At 49.3% G+C, this 21,957-nt stretch overlaps 1 protein-coding gene across 6 annotated transcripts in view; it reads right to left on the reverse strand.

Moving 5' to 3' along the window:
• Positions 1–20,215, reverse strand: part of RTN2 (reticulon 2) — a 37,499-nt gene extending 17,284 nt beyond the window's left edge. The window contains exons 1-4 of one of the 6 annotated variants that reach the window (XM_073598074.1): positions 20,045–20,215; positions 17,605–17,655; positions 10,917–10,961; positions 10,497–10,832 (exon numbers count right to left, since the gene is read on the reverse strand). In XM_073598074.1, the coding sequence (XP_073454175.1) occupies positions 10,497–10,832; positions 10,917–10,961; positions 17,605–17,655; positions 20,045–20,075 (463 nt within the window). In that variant the 5' untranslated portion in view covers positions 20,076–20,215. The remainder of the gene's footprint in view (positions 1–10,496; positions 10,833–10,916; positions 10,962–17,604; positions 17,656–20,044) is intronic. The other 5 variants (XM_073598072.1, XM_073598075.1, XM_073598073.1 and 2 more) reach the window with 5 other exon arrangements.
• Between the last annotated feature and the right edge of the window lie 1,742 nt (positions 20,216–21,957).

A 21,957-nucleotide genomic window follows, 5' to 3' on the forward strand; every position in this document is an offset into this window, starting at 1 on the left:
TGGTACCCCTAGTGATAGAGGACAATATTGGAGGGGAGGGAATCTCTGGAGGGGGCGATGAGGCCGATGACATTTTTGGCATTGTCCTGGCATTGTCCGGAGATCCGGCTGGCTCAGTGGAATATGTGGGGGTAGAGTGGGATGGGGGGTGAAAATCCTCCGCAGAGTCCAGCTAAACCGGTAATCATTATCTGCCACGTCTGAGTGCCAGACTCTGCTCTATGTGATACTCCGCAACCCCCCCAGACTCCAGATCAGGGGTGGAGGGACTCTTCAGGGGATCTATGGGGGATCACCATACACAGACATGTGGGGGGAGATGTCCAGGTGGGATAGGTATGTACTGATGGTGGGGTGAAGAAAAGGTGTGCTCTGGGTAATGTATGGGGGGCTGATGGTGGTCAGGGATCCCGGGGTCACAGGATAATGGTGGTCAGGGATTTTGGGGGTCACAGGATAACGGTGGTCAGGGATCCCGGGGTCATGAAATAACGGTGGTCAGGGATCCCGGGGTCACGAGATAATGGTGGTCAGGGATCTGATATATTGGGGTGAGGCCAGGGGTGTCTGGTATATTGAGGTGAGGCCGGAGTGTCTGGTATATTGGGGTGAAACTGGGGTGTCTGGTATTATGGGGTGAGGTTGGGGTGTCTGGTATTATGGGGGGAGATTGGGGGTGTTTGGTATATTGGGGTGAGGTTGGGGGTGTCTAGTATATTGGGGTGAGGTTGGAGGGCGTCTGGTATATTGGGCTGAGTTTGGGGTTGTCTGGTATATTGGGGTGAGACTGCGGTGTCTGGTATGTTGGGGTGAGGCCAGGGTGTCTGGTATATTGGGATGTCTGGTATATTGGGATGAGGTTGAGGTGTCTGGTATATTGGGGTGAGGCCGGGATGTCTGGTATATTGGGGTGAGATTGGGGGTGTCTGGTATATTGGGGTGAGGCCGAGGGTGTCTGGTATATTGGGGTGAAGTTGGGGGTGTTTAGTATATTGGGGTGAGGCAGAGGGTGTCTGGTATATTGGGGTGAGGCAGAGGGTGTCTGGTATATTGGGGTGAAGTTGGGGGTGTTTTGTATATTGGGGTGTCTGGTATAATGGGGTGAAGTTGGGGGTGTTTAGTATATTGGGGTGTCTGGTATATTGGGGTGAGGCAGAGGGTGTCTGGTATATTGGGGTGAGGCAGAGGGTGTCTGGTATATTGGGGTGAAGTTGGGGGTGTTTTGTATATTGGGGTGTCTGGTCTAGTGGGGTGAGGCAGAGGGTGTCTGGTATATTGGGGTGAGACCGGGGGTGTCTGGTATATTGGGGTGAAGTTGGGGGTGTTTAGTATATTGGGGTGAGGCCGAGGGTGTCTGGTATATTGGGGTGAGGCCGAGGGTGTCTGGTATATTGGGGTGAGTTTGGGGGTGTCTGGTATATTGGGGTGAAGTTGGGGGTGTTTTGTATATTGGGGTATCTGGTATATTGGGGTGAGACTGGGGGTGTCTGGTATATTGGGGTGAGACTGGGGGAGTCTGGTATTTTGGGGTGAAGTTGGGGGTGTCTGGTATATTGGGGTGTCTGGTATATTGGGGTGAAGTTGGGGGTGTTTGGTATATTGGAGTGTCTGGTATATTGGGGTGAGACTGGGGGTGTCTGGTATATTGGGGTGTCTGGTATATTGGGGTGAAGTTGGGGGTGTTGGGTATATTGGGGTGAGTTTGGGGGTGTCTGGTATATTGGGGTGAAGTTGGGGGTGTCTGGTATATTGGGGTGTCTGGTATAATGGGGTGAAGTTGGGGGTGTTTGGTATATTGGGGTGTCTGGTATATTGGGGTGAGACTGGGGGTGTCTGGTATATTGGGGTGTCTGGTATATTGGGGTGAAGTTGGGGGTGTTGGGTATATTGGGGTGTCTGGTATATTGGGGTGAGTTTGGGGGTGTCTGGTATATTGGGGTGAAGTTGGGGGTGTTGGGTATATTGGGGTGTCTGGTATATTGGGGTGAGTTTGGGGGTGTCTGGTATATTGGGGTGAAGTTGGGGGTGTCTGGTATATTGGGGTGTCTGGTATAATGGGGTGAAGTTGGGGGTGTTTGGTATAATGGGGTGAAGTTGGGGGTGTTTGGTATATTGGGGTGTCTGGTATATTGGGGTGAGGTTGGGAGTGTTTGGTATATTGGGGTGAGGTTGGGAGTGTTTGGTATATTGGGGTGTCTGGTATATTGGGGTGCCTGGCCCTCTTCCTTGGTCAGTCTAAAGTTTGCAGTCACAACCTCCATCGTCGGCCTACAGCTGAGTCTGGTGTTCCCAGGATGGGGGATGGGTGTCAGCATCATTCTGTGGATACACCTGTCTTTGGGGGAGGGGTGGAGTGCAGATACACCTGTCTTTGGGGGTGGGGTGGAGTGCAGATACACCTGTCTTTGGGGGTGGGGTGGGGGCACTTTGTGAGGAATTGGAAGCTGTTTGGGTTGAGAAGCTCTTGTTGTCCATCTGTCTTCACACACAAAGCTGGAGGAGAGGACAACAACACTGCAGAAGACGGGGGGGGGGAATCTCTGGAGGGGGGTCGGGGTGGTAATACTGGGGGGGGGTGGTCAGGGCGGTGGTACCCCTAGTGATAGAGGACAATATTGGAGGGGAGGGAATCTCTGGAGGGGGCGATGAGGCCGATGACATTTTTGGCATTGTCCGGAGATCTGGCCGGCTCAGTGGAATATGTGGGGGTAGAGTGGGATGGGGGGTGAAAATCCTCCGCAGAGTCCAGCTAAACCGGTAATCATTATCTGCCATGTCTGAGTGCCAGACTCTGCTCCATGTGATTCTCCGCAACCCCCCCAGACTCCAGATCAGGGGTGGAGGGACTCCTCAGGGGATCTATGGGGGGATCACCATACACAGACATGTGGGGGGAGATGTCCAGGTGGGATAGGTATGTACTGATGGTGGGGCAAAGTCCAGGTGTGCTCTGGGTAATGTATGGGGGGCTGATGGTGGTCAGGGATCCCGAGGTCATGAAATAACGGTGGTCAGGGATCCCGGGGTCACAGAATAATGGTGGTCAGGGATCCCGGGGTCACAGAATAATAGTGGTCAGGGATCCCGGGGTCATGAAATAATGGTGGTCGGGGATCCCAGGGTCATCAAATAATGGTGGTCAGGGATCCTGGGGTCACAGGATAATGGTGGTCAGGGATCCTGGGGTCACAGGATAATGGTGGTCAGGGATCCTGGGGTCACAGGATAATGGTGGTCAGGGATCCTGGGGTCACAGGATAATGGTGGTCAGGGATCCTGGGGTCACAGGATAATGGTGGTCAGGGATCCTGGGGTCACAGGATAATGGTGGTGAGGGATCCTGGGGTCACAGGATAATGGTGGTGAGGGATCCCGGGGTCATGAAATAATGGTGGTCAGGGATCCCGGGGTCATGAAATAATGGTGGTCAGGGATCCCGGGGTCATGAAATAATGGTGGCCAGGGATCCCGGGGTCATGAAATAATGGTGGCCAGGGATCCCGGGGTCATGAAATAATGGTGGTCAGGGATCCCGGGGTCATGAAATAATGGTGGTCAGGGATCCCGGGGTCATGAAATAATGGTGGTCAGGGATCCCGGGGTCATGAAATAATGGTGGTCAGGGATCCCGGGGTCATGAAATAATGGTGGTCAGGGATCCCGGGGTCATGAAATAATGGTGGTCAGGGATCCCGGGGTCATGAAATAATGGTGGTCAGGGATCCCGGGGTCATGAAATAATGGTGGTCAGGGATCCCGGGGTCATGAAATAATGGTGGTCAGGGATCCCGGGGTCATCAAATAATGGTGGTCAGGGATCCCGGGGTCACAGGGTAACAGTGGTCAGGGATCCCAGGGTCATGAAATAACGGTGGTCAGGGATGCCGGGGTCATGAAATAATGGGGGTCAGGGATCCCAGGGTCATGAAATAATGGTGGTCAGGGATCCCTGGGTCACAGGGTAATGGTAGTTGCCCCATTCGCGGTTGGAGGACGTAGCTCTGTCGCGGTAAGAATCTTTTTATATTGAAGAATGTGGCAGATCTCCAGATACAAAGCTTAGTAGAGGAACAGCTTGAGAATAAATGTAGGAAGGGCATTCAATGATAACGGCCTCTCATAGGAAGTCCAGGGGGGTAAAGAATTTGGGGTAAGGCCTAGTGCCCAAGAAAAGTTTTGGGGCTAAGTGGACAGGGAATGTCGTACCAAACAGCGAAAATCCCAGAATCTCATTGTAGAATCACACGGACCTAGATGAACCCGAAACTGTTTCCCATAGCAACCCAACAATTTCCCACTTTAAGAGAAGCCCTGATTGGCTGTGACCGTGTCTCTGGAGGTTGGCCCGGTAGGTAGAATTATCTCAGTCAATACAGAAAGCTGAACCAATATTGTCCATCAATATTTATCCAGGATAAATATCTGAGTCCTCGCCCGGCTCTGTGTCCCCGGATGACACGGCACCTTCAATATTCTGATGTGCAGATGCTCCCAAACTGGCACGGGCCAAGGGGCAATAAACAGCCACTTAACACCGGGAGAGGTCAGGACTTCTGTGTGATGACCCCATAGAGGTGGGGGGGGAGAAGCTGGGAGAGATTGTAGTATAGGAGTCAGGTGAGCGCAGGGGTGCAGCGATAATCTGAGGGCACATCGATAATCTGAGGGTCCAGAGATAATCTGAGGATGCAGCGATAATCTGAGGGCGGAGAGAGCAGAGCGCCCTCGTAATCAGATTACAGTGGCCAGGAAACACCCGGGTGACACCCCATACCTCAGTGCTAACAGTAGCGTAGCATTGCGGGGAATGGGGCAGCCGGTGAGGTTGCCCGAGGTGAAACATTTAGAGGGGCAGAGACAGGGCTGGCGCCACCATACAGCAGCCCAGATAGCAGGCAAACTAAAGCCCTGGGCCCGGTATGAGAGGGGATCCCGGTAGGGGAGAGGGTGCCCGGTAGGGGAGAGGGTTCCGGTAGGGGAGAGGTGCCCGGTAGGGGAGAGGGTGCCGTTAGGAGAGAGAGTGCCGGTAGGGGAGAGAGTGCCGGTAGGGAAGAGGGTCCTGGTAGGAGAGAGCATGCCCGGTAGGGGAGAGGGTGCCCGGTAGGGGAGAGGTGCCCGGTAGGAGAGAGGGTGCCGGTAGGAGAGAGGGTCCCTGTAGGAGAGAGAGTGCCGGTAGGGAAGAGGGTCCCGGTAGGGGAGAGGGTGCCCGGTAGGGGAGAGGAGCCCCAGTAGAGGAGAGGGTCCCGGTAGGAGAGACAGACAGACAGACAGACAGACAGACAGACAGGGCTGGCGCCACCATACAGCAGCCCAGATAGCAGGCAAACTAAAACCCTGGGCCCGGTATGAGAGAGGGTGCCGTTAGGAGAGAGGGTGCCGTTAGGAGAGAGGGTGCCGTTAGGAGAGAGGGTGCCGTTAGGAGAGAGGGTGCCGTTAGGGAAGAGGGTGCCGGTAGGGAAGAGGGTGCCGGTAGGAGAGAGGGTGCCGGTAGGAGAGAGGGTGCCGGTAGGAGAGAGGGTGCCGGTAGGAGAGAGGGTCCCTGTAGGGGAGAGGGTCCCGGTAGGGAAGAGGGTCCCGGTAGGGGAGAGGGTGCCCGGTAGGAGAGAGGGTGCCCGGTACGGGAGAGGGTTCCGGTAGGGGAGAGGGTTCCGGTAGGGGAGAGGGTCCCAGTAGGGGAGAGGGTGACGGTAGAGGAGAGGGTGCCGTTAGGAGAGAGGGTACTGGTGGAGAGAGGGTCCTAGTAGGAGAGATGGTGCCTGGTAGGGGAGAGGGTGCCCAGTAGAGGAGATGGTGCCCAGTAGAGGAGATGGTGCCCGGTTTGAGAGAGGGTCCCTGTAGGGGAGAGGGTGCCCAATAAGGGAGAGGGTGCCCGGTAAGGGAGAGGTTGCCGGTAGGGGAGAGGGTCCCGGTAGAGGAGAGGGTCCCGGTAGGGGAGTGTGCAGCCAGTGAGCGCCATGCTGTACACAGGGGAGGGGTGGCATGGCACACAGATAACCCCCCTGTACCCTGTGCTGCCAGACTGGTGAGATGTGGGGGGGATTGTGTGTGTGATGGGGTAGGGGGTTATCTGGAGGTATCAGAGTGGAGGGATTTGGAGGGGATCTGGAGGAGGATTCTAGTGGAGGATCTGGAGGAGTGATTAGAATGGAGGTATGTGGTGGGGGATCTGGGGGTGTGATCACAGTAGACACCCCCTACACCCCATAACTCTGTCCTAACCCCCTACAACACACCCCTACACCACATAACTCAGTTCCAACACCCTACAAAACCCCAAAACTCTGCTATAACGCCCTACTACACACCCCCAATCAACCCATATCTCAGCCCTAATACCCTACAGTACACCCCATAACTCAGTCCTAAAGCCCTATAACACACCCATAACTCATCACTAACACCCCCTACACCCCATAACTCAGTCCTAACACCCTATAGCACATACTATTATCCATAACCTAGTCTCCACATCATTCAAAACCCCTAGTCGTATCACCCTACAACATGATGTTTTACATCCCATAACCTATTCCTAGCACCATACAACACCACAACATACCTCCCTCCTACACCCCATAACTCAGCCCTGACACTCTACACAGCCACTACATACATTCTACAACCAATACCTTGGTCTTCACTACAGCACTACAAGATGTCATACACCCCATAAGCCACAACGTACAAAGTCACTACACACAATCTACACTCCATTCCCTGATCCAAACACCCTACAACACCACAACATACCTCCTACACCCTACACCCCATACCCCAACACTCTACATACCTCCTACACCCCATAACCCAACTCCAACACTCTACATACCTCCTACACCCCATACCTCAAACCCAACACTCTACATACCTCCTACATCCCATACCTCAACCCCAACACTCTACATACCTCCTACACCCCATACCTCAACCCTCTACATACCTCCTACACCCCATACCTCAACCCCAACACTCTACATACCTCCTACACCCCATACCTCAACCCCAACACTCTACATACCTCCTACACCCCATACCTCAACTCCAACACTCTACATACCTCCTACACCCCACACCTCAACTTCAACACTCTACATACCTCCTACACCCCATACCTCAACACTCTATATACCTCCTACACCCCATACCTCAACCCCAACACTCTATATACCTCCTACACCCCATACCTCAACGCCAACACTCTACATACCTCCTACACCCCATACCTCAACACTCTATATACCTCCTACACCCCATACCTCAACCCCAACACTCTATATACCTCCTACACCCCATACCTCAACGCCAACACTCTACATACCTCCTACATCCCATACCCCAACCTCAATACTCTACATACCTCCTACATCCCATACCCCAGCTCCAGCACTCTACATACCTCTTACATCCCATACCCCAACCCCAACACTCTACATACCTCCTACATCTCATACCCCAGCTTCAACACTCTACATACCTCCTACACCCCATACCCCAGCTCTGACACTCTACATATCTCCTACATTCTATACCTCAGCTCCAACACTCTACATACCTCCTACTTTCCATGCTCCAGCGCTCTACATACCTCCTACATCCCATACCTCAGCTCCGACACTCTACATACCTCCTACACCCCATACCCCAGCTCCAACACTCTCTATATACCTCCTACACCCCATACCCCAACCCCAATAGTCTTCATAACTCCTGCATCCCATGCCCCAACCCCAACACTCTACATACCTCCTACACTCCATACCCCAGCTCCAACACTCTATATACCTCCTACATCCCATTCCCCAGCTCCAACACTCTATATACCTCCTACATCCCATACCCCAGCTCTAACACTCTACATACCTCCTACATCCCATACCCTAGCTCCAACACTCTACATACCTCCTAGATCCCATACCCCAGCTCAGACATTCTACATACCTCCTACATCCCATACCCCAGCTCTGACACTCCACATACCTCCTACATCCCATACCCCAGCTGCAACACTCTACACACCTCCTACAATCTATACGCCAGCTCCAACACTCTACATACCTCCTACACCCCATACCTCAACCCCAACACTCTACATACCTCCTACACCTCATACCCCAGCTCCAACACTCTACATCTCATACCCCAGCTCCAACACTCTACATACCTCCTACATTCTATACCCCAGCTCTGACACTCTACATAGCCACTACATACATTCTACATTCCACTACACTCCACTTCACAAAACATCCCTATACCTACAACACCAATATACATCTTCTACCCCATACCCATCCCTAACACCCTGCAACATCACAACACAACCTATAATCCACACAGACTAGACCTGACACACTATAAAGCCTATACATGTCTCCTACATCCCATAACCCATCACCTCATAACCCAGCCCTGCTGCCCTCCAAAACCAAAACATACCTTCTACCCTTCAGAATGTATCCATTCCTAATACCTCCAAAACAACTACATATCTCCTAGACCACATATCTTGGCCCTGACACCCTTCAGCACCACTACATGTCTCCCCCTCCCCCCACCTAATAACACATTACTGACACCTTCAAACACAACAACATGCCTCCTTCACCCCATAACCCAGCCCTGACAACCTACAACACTACTACACGCCTACTACACCCCATAACCTAGCCCTAAAACTCTACAAGACCAACACATCTCATTTCTCCCCATAATCCAGCCCTGACACCCTACAAGATCACCAAACACCTCCCACACCCTATAACCTAGCCCTCACACCCTATAACACAACCACAAACATCCTACACACAGTAAGTCAGCCCTGATACCATACATGACCACCACACATCTATTACACCCCAAAACCTAGCTCTGACACCCTTGAAGACCAGCACACACCTCATACATCCCATGACCCAGCCCTGACACTCTACCTACAAGACCAAAACACACCTCCTACATCCCTTAACCATGTCCCGACACCCTACTACACCACTACACACCTCCTACATTCTATAACCCAACCCTGGAACCATACAAGACCAGCACACACCTTCTACAACCCATAACCCTATTACTGACACCCTGCAAGACCATTAAACATCTCCTACACCTCATAACCTGGCCCTGATACCCTACAACACATATATTTAGTCCTGATACCCTACAAAACTGATACTCCGGCCAGGTACCCTACAACACAGATACTCAGTCCTGATACCTTACAACAATGATAATCCTGATATCCTACAACACCGATACTCAGCCCTGATACCCTACAACAATGACACTCAGTCCTGATACCCTACAACACTGACACTCAGTCCTGATACCCTACAACACTGACACTCAGTCCTGATACCCTACAACACTGACACTCAGTCCTGATACCCTACAACACTAATACTCAGTCCTGATACCCTACAACACTAATACTCAGTCCTGATACCCTACAACAATGATACTCAGTCCTGGTACCCTACAATACAGATACTCAGTCCTGATACCCTACAACACCGATACTCAGTCCTGATACCCTACAACACCGATACTCAGCCCTGATACCCTACAACACCGATACTCAGCCCTGATACCCTACAACACCGATACTCAGCCCTGATACCCTACAACACCGATACTCAGCCCTGATACCCTACAACACCGATACTCAGCCCTGATACCCTACAACACCGATACTCAGCCCTGATACCCTACAACACCGATACTCAGCCCTGATACCCTACAACACCGATACTCAGCCCTGATACCCTACAACACCGATACTCAGCCCTGATACCCTACAACACCGATACTCAGCCCTGATACCCTACAACACCGATACTCAGCCCTGATACCCTACAACACCGATACTCAGCCCTGATACCCTACAACACCGATACTCAGCCCTGATACCCTACAACACCGATACTCAGCCCTGATACCCTACAACACCGATACTCAGCCCTGATACCCTACAACACCGATACTCAGCCCTGATACCCTACAACAATGACACTCAGTCCTGATACCCTACAACACTAATACTCAGTCCTGATACTCAGCCCTGATACCCTACAACACTAATACTCAGTCCTGATACTCAGCCCTGATACCCTACAACACTAATACTCAGTCCTGATACTCAGCCCTGATACCCTACAACACTAATACTCAGTCCTGATACTCAGCCCTGATACCCTACAACACCGATACTCAGCCCTGATACCCTACAACACCGATACTCAGCCCTGATACCCTACAACACCGATACTCAGCCCTGATACCCTACAACACCGATACACACCCAGCCTGACACCCTACAAGATCAGCACGCACCTCCTACACCCCCCCCAGCCCTAATACTCTACAACACCACTACACATCTCCGACACCCCATAAACTGGTGTCTCCTCCAGTTAGCCTTTAATCACCCATCTGCATGTGTCATGGGGAACAGGGCTCTCTGTGATTCTACACAATGTACATTTCATTCTTCTCACCTACAGCATGAAGATCCCATCTTGGCTGAGGTTGGTGAAGATCCAATCTTGGCTGAGGTCGTTCCATGAAGGTCATCTCCTCCTGGCCCCTGAGTGGTGGCAGGGCTTGGGTCATGTGACGCACCTTCTCTAGAAGAACATAGGACACTATGTCCTCACCTGGTTCTTCTTTCCGAGTACCCTGCCCTCTGCCTAGGCCACGCCCCCTGCGGCCCCTAGCTGGGGGGCGGGCTATAGGGATGGAGCTTCCAATAGTGATGTAGGAGAAGGTGGGTTCCTGAGGTGAAGGTAGGGGCCACAGGTCAGCCAGGGTCACCGTGGTGTCATCCGCATCATCTGCAATAAATATACAAAGGTGAGATAGGCGGTGATGGAGGCAAGTCCCTATTCCCTGCGCTCTGTGAATTGGGAAACACCTACACTGATCCGCGGGGGCCGGATAGGAGGAGTCTGGCATATGGACTTCTGATCTCATTGGTTCACACACAGACATGAAGAGCCGGAAGGCCAATTGAGGGAGGACAAGAAACACGGCATGAGAGAAAATCACGGGACAGTCTACACCGACATATACAAACAAAATGGCAGCCAGGCACTGGGTGACCCGAACAGGAAACGGTACAATTACTGAGCAGGAAGTCCCCTGAGCACAGCAGAATATCTTCCCCTCTCAAATCTGTGGGAGGATATTAACAACGCCGTTCAGGGGTCCCTTGTGAGGGATGAGGATAGAAATTTGTGGAGGGAAAAAACATTCCAAAAACAGTAACAACGAGGAAATACTATACAGACCGGTCACTATACAGTATAATAGTAGATACGCCTTGTGACAGACCTAGCCAGGACAGAGGCTTTTGGAGGGGACTGAATGCTAGCCTCTTGCCTATTATGGGCCCTGGCATTTGGGGGAATGGTGCTCTTGTGAGCTGTATGCCTGGGGACCCTTGAGGTGGTGTTACTTTAGATTCAGGTCCATGTCCCCCAAGACACACAGACTGTGGGGACCCTTTATATGTCATATTAGAAATAGCGACTGATTCATACTGTTGGGACACATACTGTTAGATGCTAATGTCATCAACTCCAGCCACCTGTCTGTTGTCTTTTATAATGTAAATGAGTTTGGTCTGGCTTGCCACAGCTTCTAAGAGTATTTCACCCATTGTTGTTTGTTCTAATTAACCTTGCTATTGTATGAGGGAGTTCTGTGTTGATGTTTATGATAATGTATAATCTATTGTGTGAAGCTCAGTGACAACAAGTCTGATCTGTAGTGAAATCCTGATTAATCATAACAATGCTCAGGAGGGCATGGAGTCACATCGGCTGCTTTAAGGGATTAGTTAATTAGCTCATGTTAATTCTGTTTCTGGTTACAGGTGTATTGTTAGAGTAATATGAGCAGGAGGGGGGGGCCTCCTCTTTTACTGTATATAAGACTTGCATTTTGGTTCTAATAAAAGAGTCCTTGTTCAGCAACTAAACAAGTATCATCTTGTTTTGTGCTTGTGAGTTGTTAGAATATCTGATATCTAGAGTCAGACTGGGAGGAAGTGGTATATGATGAAAGCACTCAAGCAGAGTGTGGGACGTAGCGTTACAATGGTGGCAAGCAGTGGGATGCTTCCTGCAGTCTGGGACATCCAAACCTCCACCTGGATCCAAGGTCCAGATAGCAGGAGAGGAGAGGAGAGGAGAGGTACAGATACCAGCCGCCATGGAAGAGGAATTCAGAAGGAGGTTACGAGAGATGCAGATACAGCACAGAGGACCCGTATTGGAGCAGGTCCTGCTGGGATGTTTTGATTCTATTTGCTGCAAACTGTGGAAGGAAGCGCTAGCCCGTGAACAGCGACACCAGCAAAACGTTCCATCCATGAAAGGTACTGGTCGCAGTATGGATTGCGGGTGCTGTTTTTGGGAGAAAAAACGCACAAGGAGCAGACAGCTGAATTAAGCAGGCTGGTCTGGGCAGAGATGCGGCTGGATGAGAGCTACAGAGCCCTCCGGTGGCATGTATCCCAAGCATGCCCTTGGATAGCGGATGACAGCCCAACGGAAGGCTTTGGCTATGGCGGCTTGGGACTGTTGTATGTGAAGCTGACAGGGGACCCTAACTGTGGGAGTGATTTGGAGTGGCGGTTTGACGAAATCATGGATTTCAGAGAAGGGCTACTGAACATCTCAGAAGCAATGGCGACCCTAGGGGGGGGCCAGAGGGGGCCCTGACCCCCCCCCCCCCCCCCCCCCCAAAAAAAAAAACATTTTTATTTTTTTTTTTTTACAAAAAGGCAATTTCTTTTTGTTTGTATTCATATCGGATGTGCCGCATCTTACTCGGGCCACCGCTGGGGTAACACAGTCTCTATTGAGAGGGAGAACGTCCCCAGTCAGCTCCTGCGGGTGATTCCTCCCCCCTCCCTCTGCTCGCTGACACTGCATAATGCAAGCGCTCACACAACCACAGCCGCCCGATCTGCTTCTTCCCCTGCATCCTCATTGGCAGGGAGAAGAGCGAGTTGCAGGAAGGACTCCACCAGGACTCTGTTACTGAAAAAACAGACTGATTTCTCCCGTCCTTAGGACAGGAGAACGAGCCTGTAAATTCCAAGAAATGCCTGACCAGCGCTGTCAATAGCAGGGGCAGGACAGCAAGAGGAGGCTGGGGAACCCCACAGTGGCAGAACACCAGGGCCCGGTGGCAAGACAACCTTTGCAACCCTGATAGTTCTCCCACTGCTTTGGACCCTTATATTTTCTTGGTATGCTGGTGACATATATCTCTTGTTCTCTGTCACCCTGGGGGCCCCAGTAGGAAGGGAGCTCACTGCAGAACATGTGAAAGGGCCGTTGTGGGATCGTAGTAAAGGGGTAAAGGGCCCCAGGATAGATAAAATATATATATATATATATATATTTGCATTTTATATTGCCCCCCTATTTTTGTCCCTGTCCCCCCATGTGCCCCCCCTAAATATGAAAGCTGGAGACGCCACTGCTCAGAAGTGCACTGGGCACAGGAAGATTTGGAGTTTCTGGCCGTTCAGGAATGGGAGCTGGAGATCGCCTACAGACGGCTGCTAGACTCTGCTCAGCGCCAGGGCTGGGCTCCCTTTGCCTGGGACTATCAGAAAATACCAGGTGACAACTCTGAAATCCTGGCTGAAGAGTCGGCAATGTGGCAGAGTTATAGTGTGCTTTGCCAACCTGCCCCTGCAGCTATGGAGGAGGAGGTCTTATGGCGGATCCAGCAAGTGCTGACTGACCTTGATGAGCCTCCAGCAGAAGAGCTGGTATTAGGGCCAAACTTCACTGTGCTCTGCCCAGCACCAACAGTAGTATCTGTGGAGTTGCAAGGAACTTCCCCAGTTGAAGCGCTGGCCACCAGACAGAGGGTCCAAGACCTCTGCCCCACATCTGTGGCAGTTCTGGAGGCTCAGGGTGAGAAGGAGGTGGTCACTTCCCAGCAGCAGATCAGGATACAGGGGGAGAAGGGAGAGGAGGTGTTCGTCGTCCCTCCCCAATAGTTGGCCAGGGTGGAGGAAGCGGACTTTCCTCCCCAGCAAAGATCTGTGCACCTGGGAGACAGTACCACAGACATGTCGTCCCAGCAGCCAGATGAGGGAATAGAAAAGGAAGCAGCTGGCTCACCTCCCCAATGGCAGCTACACAGTTTGGGAGTGGAGGAACTCAGCCTCCTGGCCCAACGGTTAGCCAGAGCAGAGGTTGTGGAGTCCCCGGCAGAAGTGCTGGCAACAGGGCAGAGTGCTACCAACCTCTGCCCAGCACCGGCAACAACTGTGGAGTTCCAGGGAGCCGGGGCAGTTGGCCCCTCTCTCCAGCAACAAGCTGATGTAGTAAAGCTGCTACTCCCAGCTGAATCACTGGCAACAGGGCAGAGCGCCGCTGGCCACTGCATAGCACCTACAGTGTCTCTACAGCTTCAGGAGGCTGGGGCGATTGGCCCCTCTGCCCAGCAGCAGACCGAGCCCCGGAATGTTAAAAACCACCCAGAAAATGTGGAAAATGCGACCGTGTGTATGCTCCATCGGTCTTTTGCTGTTCTCTATTTGGTTGGGAAAAGTTCCTATCCGAAAATGCTATCCTCTGTACAAATTCCGACTCCCAAAATTCCTACGCATGCTCGGAAACAATTTGACGCATGCTCGGAAGCTTTGAACTTAATTTTCTCGGCTCGTCGTAGCGTTGTACGTCATCGTGTTCTTGAGAGTCGAAAGTTCAAAGAACTTTTGTGTGACCGTGTGTATGCAAGGCAAGCTTGAGCAGAATTCCATCAGAAAAAACATCCAAGTTTTTTCCGACGGAAAATCCACTCGTGTGTACGGGGCATTAGAGTAATATGAGCAGGAGAGAGGGACCTCCTCTTTTACTGTATATAAGACTTGTATTTTGGTTCTAATAAAAGAGTCCATGTTCAGCAACTAAACAAGTATCATCTTGTTTTGTGCTTGTGAGTTGTTGGAATATCTGATATCTATATTCAGACTGGGAGGAAGCGCTTTGTGATGAAAGCACTCAAGTGGAGTGCGTGACATTTTGTTACACCCCTACAGGCCGGGTATTATATATTACTATCATATAATAATATCCTTATATACTGACTGGTCCTTATAAATTAGCATCAATATAATATATAATCTCTCTACAGACCAGTTATTTTATATCACTATCATATAATAATATCTCTATACAAACCAGCCATTATATGTATGTGTGTGTGTGTGTGTATATATATATGTGTGTGTGTGTGTGTATGTGTGTGTGTGTGTGTGTGTGTATGTATGTATGTATGTATGTATGTATATATATATATATATATATATATATATATATATATATATATAATCTATATATATATATATATATAATCTATATCTGACAAAAAGTAAGTATACAGCTCACATTTGCATAAATCTTTTCTTCTATCTTTTCATGTGACAACACTGAAGAAATGACACTTGTCTACAATGTAAAGTAGTGAGTGTACAGCTTGTATAACAGTGTAAATTTACTGTCCCCTCAAAATAACTCAACACACAGCCATTAATGTCTAAACCGCTGGCAACAAAAGTCAGTACACCCCTAAGTGAAAATGTCCAAATTGGGCCCAATTCGCCATTTTCCCTCCCCGGTGTCATGTGACTCGTTAGTGTTACAAGGTCTCAGGTGTGAATGGGGAGCAGGTGTGTTAAATTTGGTGTTATCGCTCTCACTCTCTCATACTGGTCACTGGAAGTACAACATGGCACCTCATGGCAAAGAACTCTCTGAGTTCTGAAAAAAAGAATTGTTGCTCTACATAAAGATGGTCTAGGCTATAAGAAGTTTGCCAAGACCCTGAAACTGAGCTGCAGCACGGTGGCCAAGACCATACAGCGGTATAACAGGACAGGTTCCCCTCAGAACAGGCCTCGCCATGGTCCACCAAAGAAGTTGAGGTCACGTGCTCAGCGTCATATGCAGAGGTTGTCTTTGGGAAATAGACGTATGAGTACTGCCAGCATTGCTGCAGAGGTTGTAGGGGTGGGGGGGTCAGCCTGTCAGTGCTCAGACCATACGCGGCACACTGCATCAAATTGGTCTGCATGGGTGTCATCCCAGAAGGAAGCCTCTTCTAAAGATGATGTACAAGAAAGTCCACAAACAGTTTGCTGAAGACAAGCAGACTAAGGACATGGATTACTGGAACCATGTCCTGTGGTCTGATGAGACCAAGATAAACGTATTTGGTTCAGATGGTGACAAGCGTGTGTGGGGGCAACCAGGTGAGGAGGACAAAGACAAGTGTGTCTTGTCTACAGTCAAGCATGGTGGTGGGAGTGTCATGGTCTGGGGCTGCATGAGTGCTGCCGGCACTGGGGGGCTACAGATCATTGAGGGAACCATGAATGCCAACATGTACTGTGATATACTGAAGAGGAGCATGATCCCCTCCCTTCAGAGACTGGACCGCAGGGCAGTATTCCAACATGATAACCACCCCAAACACACCTCCAAGACCACCACTGCCTTGCTAAAGAAGCTGAGGGTAAAGGTGATGGACTGGCCAAGCATGTCTCCAGACCTAAACCCTATTGATCATCTGTGGGACATCCTCAAACGGAAGGTGGAGGAGCGCAAGGTCTCTAACATCCACCAGCTCTGTGATGTCATCATGGAGGAGGGGAAGAGGACTCCAGTGACAACCTGTGAAGCTCTGGTGACCTCCATGCCCAAGAGGGTTAAGGCAGTGCTGGAAAATAATGGTGGCCACACAAAATATTGACACTTTGGGCCCAATTTGGAGATTTTCACATAGGGGTGTACTGACTTTTGTTGCCAGCGGTTTAGACATTAAGACCCCTTTCAGACGGGTGCGATTTGCAGGTGCTACAGCGATAAAAATAGCACCTGCAAAGCGCCCTGAAAGAGCCGCTGCTGTGTCTCCAATGTGAAAGCCCCGAGTGCTTTCAAACTGGAGCGGTGCGCTGGCAGGACAGTAAAAAAAGTCCTGGTAGCAGCATCTTTGGAGCGGTGAAGGAGTGGTGTATACACCGCTCCTTCACCGCTCCTGCCCATTAAAATCAATGGGGCAGTGTGGCTATACTGCTGGCATAGCGCTGCTGCAGCAGCGCTTTGTGGTGGTTTTAACCCTTTCTTGGCCGCTAGCAGGGGGATAAAACCGTCCCGCTAGCGCCTGAATAACGCCGCTAAAATTACAGTAAAGCAGTGCTAAAAATAGCGCCGTTTTACCGCTGACGACGCCCCCGCCCCAGCGTGAAAGGGGCCTAATGGCTGTGTGTTGAGTTATTTTGAGGGGACAGTAAATTTACACTGTTATACAAGCTGTACACTCACTACTTTACATTGTAGACAAGTGTCATTTCTTCAGTGTTGTCACATGAAAAGATAGAAGAAAAGATTTACACAAATGTCACTGAGGGGTGTACTTACTTTTGTCACATACTGTACATATAGATCAGGTATTATATAACAAGATCCCTCCATATAGACCAGTTATTATATATCTGTATCATATAATAAGATCCTACAGACCGGTCATTATGTATGAGAAGATCCCTCTATATAATGTATACAGAGCTCATACCATCCGGGGGGCAGGAGTCCGGGGTGCTAGAGGTAGTAGATGGAGCGTCCTCTGCAGGAAGAGCAGACATATATTATTATTACCAATGTACACTGAGTGGGGTATATACAGTATGATAGGAACTGATATTATAGACCGGGGGATGGTAGTATAAGGACAATATATGAAGAGACATACCTCTATATAATGACTGTGTACTCCATATAACAAGAGTGCACCCCATATACTATCCACTGCATGTGTACCCCCATATATGATCCTCTGCATGTGTACCCCCATATATAATCCTCTGTATGTGTACCCCCATATATGATCCTCTGTATGTGTACCTCCATATATGATCCTCTGTATGTGTACCCCCATATATGATCCTCTATATGTGCACCCCCATATATGATCCTCTGTATGTGTACCCCATATATGATCCTCTATATGTGCACCCCCATATATGATCCTCTGTATGTGTACCCCCATATATGATCCTCTGTATGTGTACCCCCATATATGATCCTCTGTATGTGTACCCCATATATGATCCTCTATATGTGCACCCCCATATATGATCCTCTGTATGTGTACCCCCATATATGATCCTCTATATGTGCACCCCCATATATGATCCTCTGTATGTGTACCCCCATATATGATCCTCTGTATGTGTACCCCATATATGATCCTCTGTATGTGTACCCCATATATGATCATCTGTATGTGTACCCCATATATGATCATCTGTATGTGTACCCCCATATATGATCCTCTGTATGCGTACCCCCATATATGATCCTCTGTATGTGTACCTCCATATATGATCATCTGTATGTGTACCTCCATATATGATCCTCTGTATGTGCACCCCCATATATGATCCTCTGTATGTGTACCTCCTTATATGATCCTCTGTATGTGTACCTCCATATATGATCCTCTGTATGTGCACCCCCATATATGATCCTCTGTATGTGTACCCCCTTATATGATCCTCTGTATGTGTACCTCCATATATGATCCTCTGTATGTGTACCCCCATATACTATCCACTGCATGTGTTCCCCCATATATGATTCTCTGTATGTGTACCCCCATATATGATCCTCTGTATGTGTACCCCATATATGATCCTCTGTATGTGTACCTCCATATATGATCCTCTGTATGTGTACCTCCATATATGATCCTCTGTATGTGTACCCCCATATATGATCCTCTGTATGTGTACCCCATATATGATCCTCTGTATGTGTACCTCCATATATGATCCTCTGTATGTGTACCCCCATATATGATCCTCTGTATGTGCACCCCCATATATGATCCTCTGTATGTGTACCCCCTTATATGATCCTCTGTATGTGCACCCCCATATATGATCCTCTGTATGTGTACCCCCATATATGATCCTCTGTATGTGTACCCCATATATGATCCTCTGTATGTGTACCTCCATATATGATCCTCTGTATGTGTACCTCCATATATGATCCTCTGTATGTGTACCCCCATATATGATCCTCTGTATGTGTACCCCATATATGATCCTCTGTATGTGTACCTCCATATATGATCCTCTGTATGTGTACCTCCATATATGATCCTCTGTATGTGTACCCCCATATATGATCCTCTGTATGTGTACCCCATATATGATCCTCTGTATGTGTACCTCCATATATGATCCTCTGTATGTGTACCCCCATATATGATCCTCTGTATGTGTACCCCCTTATATGATCCTCTGTATGTGTACCTCCATATATGATCCTCTGTATGTGCACCCCCATATATGATCCTCTGTATGTGTACCCCCTTATATGATCCTCTGTATGTGTACCCCATATATGATCCTCTATATGTGCACCCCCATATATGATCCTCTGTATGTGTACCCCCATATATGATCCTCTGTATGTGTACCTCCATATATGATCCTCTGTATGTGTACCTCCTTATATGATCCTCCGTATGTGTACCCCCAGATATTATCCTCTATATGTGTATTCTCATATATGATCTGTATGTGTACCCCAACGTATGATCATATATGATCCTCTGTATGTGTACCCCCATATATGATCCTCTATATATGTTCCCCAATGCACAGGTGGTGGAACAAAAACAAGATTTGCGAATGAGTCCCAGAAACAGATACAGAGATATTCTATAAGGTACAATCACACCCGGGATATACACATATGGAGAATAGATGATGGACATGACACATGTATGCAGCTAGTTGTGTACATATATATATATATGTGAGTATACATGTATGTGTGTGTATATATTAGTGTATACATGCCCGTGTGTATATGTGAGTATACATGTGTATATATATATATATATGTGTGTGTGTGTCAGGCCTGCGGCGGGGTGGCTCACAATCAGACACAATGGATGGAGAGGAGAAGAAGGACAGAATGACACAGCAGGACGGACTTACTGCAATGTGTGAACGACAGGACGTGTCCCATATCCTCCGATCGCCTGTGACACCCATACAGCCCCGGCACAGCACACTATACTCACCATATACACCCGCACACACACACACCATCACACAGACTGGGGCCGCTGGGAGGGGCTCCGCACAGACAAAGGACCACGGAGGAGGAGGGGGGGCCACAACCACCGCCGCTACCATGACAGCAAACTGATACAATGTACAGAATAACGATCGAGGAGATCACACACTGATACAATGTACAGAATAACGATCGAGGAGATCACACACTGATACAATGTACAGAATAACGATCGAGGAGATCACACACTGATACAATGTACAGAATAACGATCGAGGAGATCACACACTGATACAATGTACAGAATAACGATCGAGGAGATCACACACTGATACAATGTACAGAATAACGATCGAGGAGATCACACACTGATACAATGTACAGAATAACGATCGAGGAGATCACACACTGATACGATGTACAGAATAACGATCGAGGAGATCACACACTGATACGATGTACAGAATAACGATCGAGGAGATCACACACCAATACAATGTACAGAATAACGATCGAGGAGATCACACACTGATACAATGTACAGAATAACGATCGAGGAGATCACACACTGATACAATGTACAGAATAACGATCGAGGAGATCACACACTGATACAATGTACAGAATAACGATCGAGGAGATCACACACTGATCCAATGTACAGAATAACGATCGAGGAGATCACACACTGATACAATGTACAGAATAACGATCGAGGAGATCACACACTGATACAATGTACAGAATAACGATCGAGGAGATCACACACTGATACAATGTACAGAATAACGATCGAGGAGATCACACACCGATACAATGTACAGAATAATGATCGAGGAGATCACACACCGATACAATGTACAGAATAACGATCGAGGAGATCACACACCGATACAATGTACAGAATAAAGATCGAGGAGATCACACACCGATACAATGTACAGAATAATGATCGAGGAGATCACACACCGATACAATGTACAGAATAACGATCGAGGAGATCACACACCGATACAATGTACAGAATAACGATCGAGGAGATCACACACCGATACAATGTACAGAATAACGATCGAGGAGATCACACACCGATACAATGTACAGAATAACGATCGAGGAGATCACACACCGATACAATGTACAGAATAAAGATCGAGGAGATCACACACCGATACAATGTACAGAATAACGATCGAGGAGATCACACACCAATACAATGTACAGAATAACGATCGAGGAGATCACACACCAATACAATGTACAGAATAACGATCGAGGAGATCACACACTGATACAATGTTATTCCCGGTCATCCGGTGTCCATATTCCCGGTCATCCGGTGTCCTTATTCCCGGTCATCCGGTGTCCTTATTCCCGGTCATCCGGTGTCCTTATTCCCGGTCATCCGGTGTCCTTATTCCCGGTCATCCGGTGTCCATATTCCCGGTCATCCGGTGTCCTTATTCCCGGTCATCCGGTGTCCTTATTCCCGGTCATCCGGTGTCCATATTCCCGGTCATCCGGTGTCCTTATTCCCGGTCATCCGGTGTCCTTATTCCCGGTCATCCGGTGTCCATATTCCCGGTCATCCGGTGTCCATATTCCCGGTCATCCGGTGTCCATATTCCCGGTCATCCGGTGTCCTTATTCCCGGTCATCCGGTGTCCATATTCCCGGTCATCCGGTGTCCTTATTCCCGGTCATCCGGTGTCCTTATTCCCGGTCATCCGGTGTCCATATTCCCAGTCATCCGGTGTCCATATTTCCGGTCATCCGGTGTCCATATTCCCAGTCATCCGGTGTCCATATTTCCGGTCATCCGGTGTCCATA

The sequence above is a fragment of the Aquarana catesbeiana genome, linkage group LG09, assembly GCF_042186555.1.
Source record: "Aquarana catesbeiana isolate 2022-GZ linkage group LG09, ASM4218655v1, whole genome shotgun sequence".
NCBI lineage: Eukaryota > Metazoa > Chordata > Amphibia > Anura > Ranidae > Aquarana > Aquarana catesbeiana.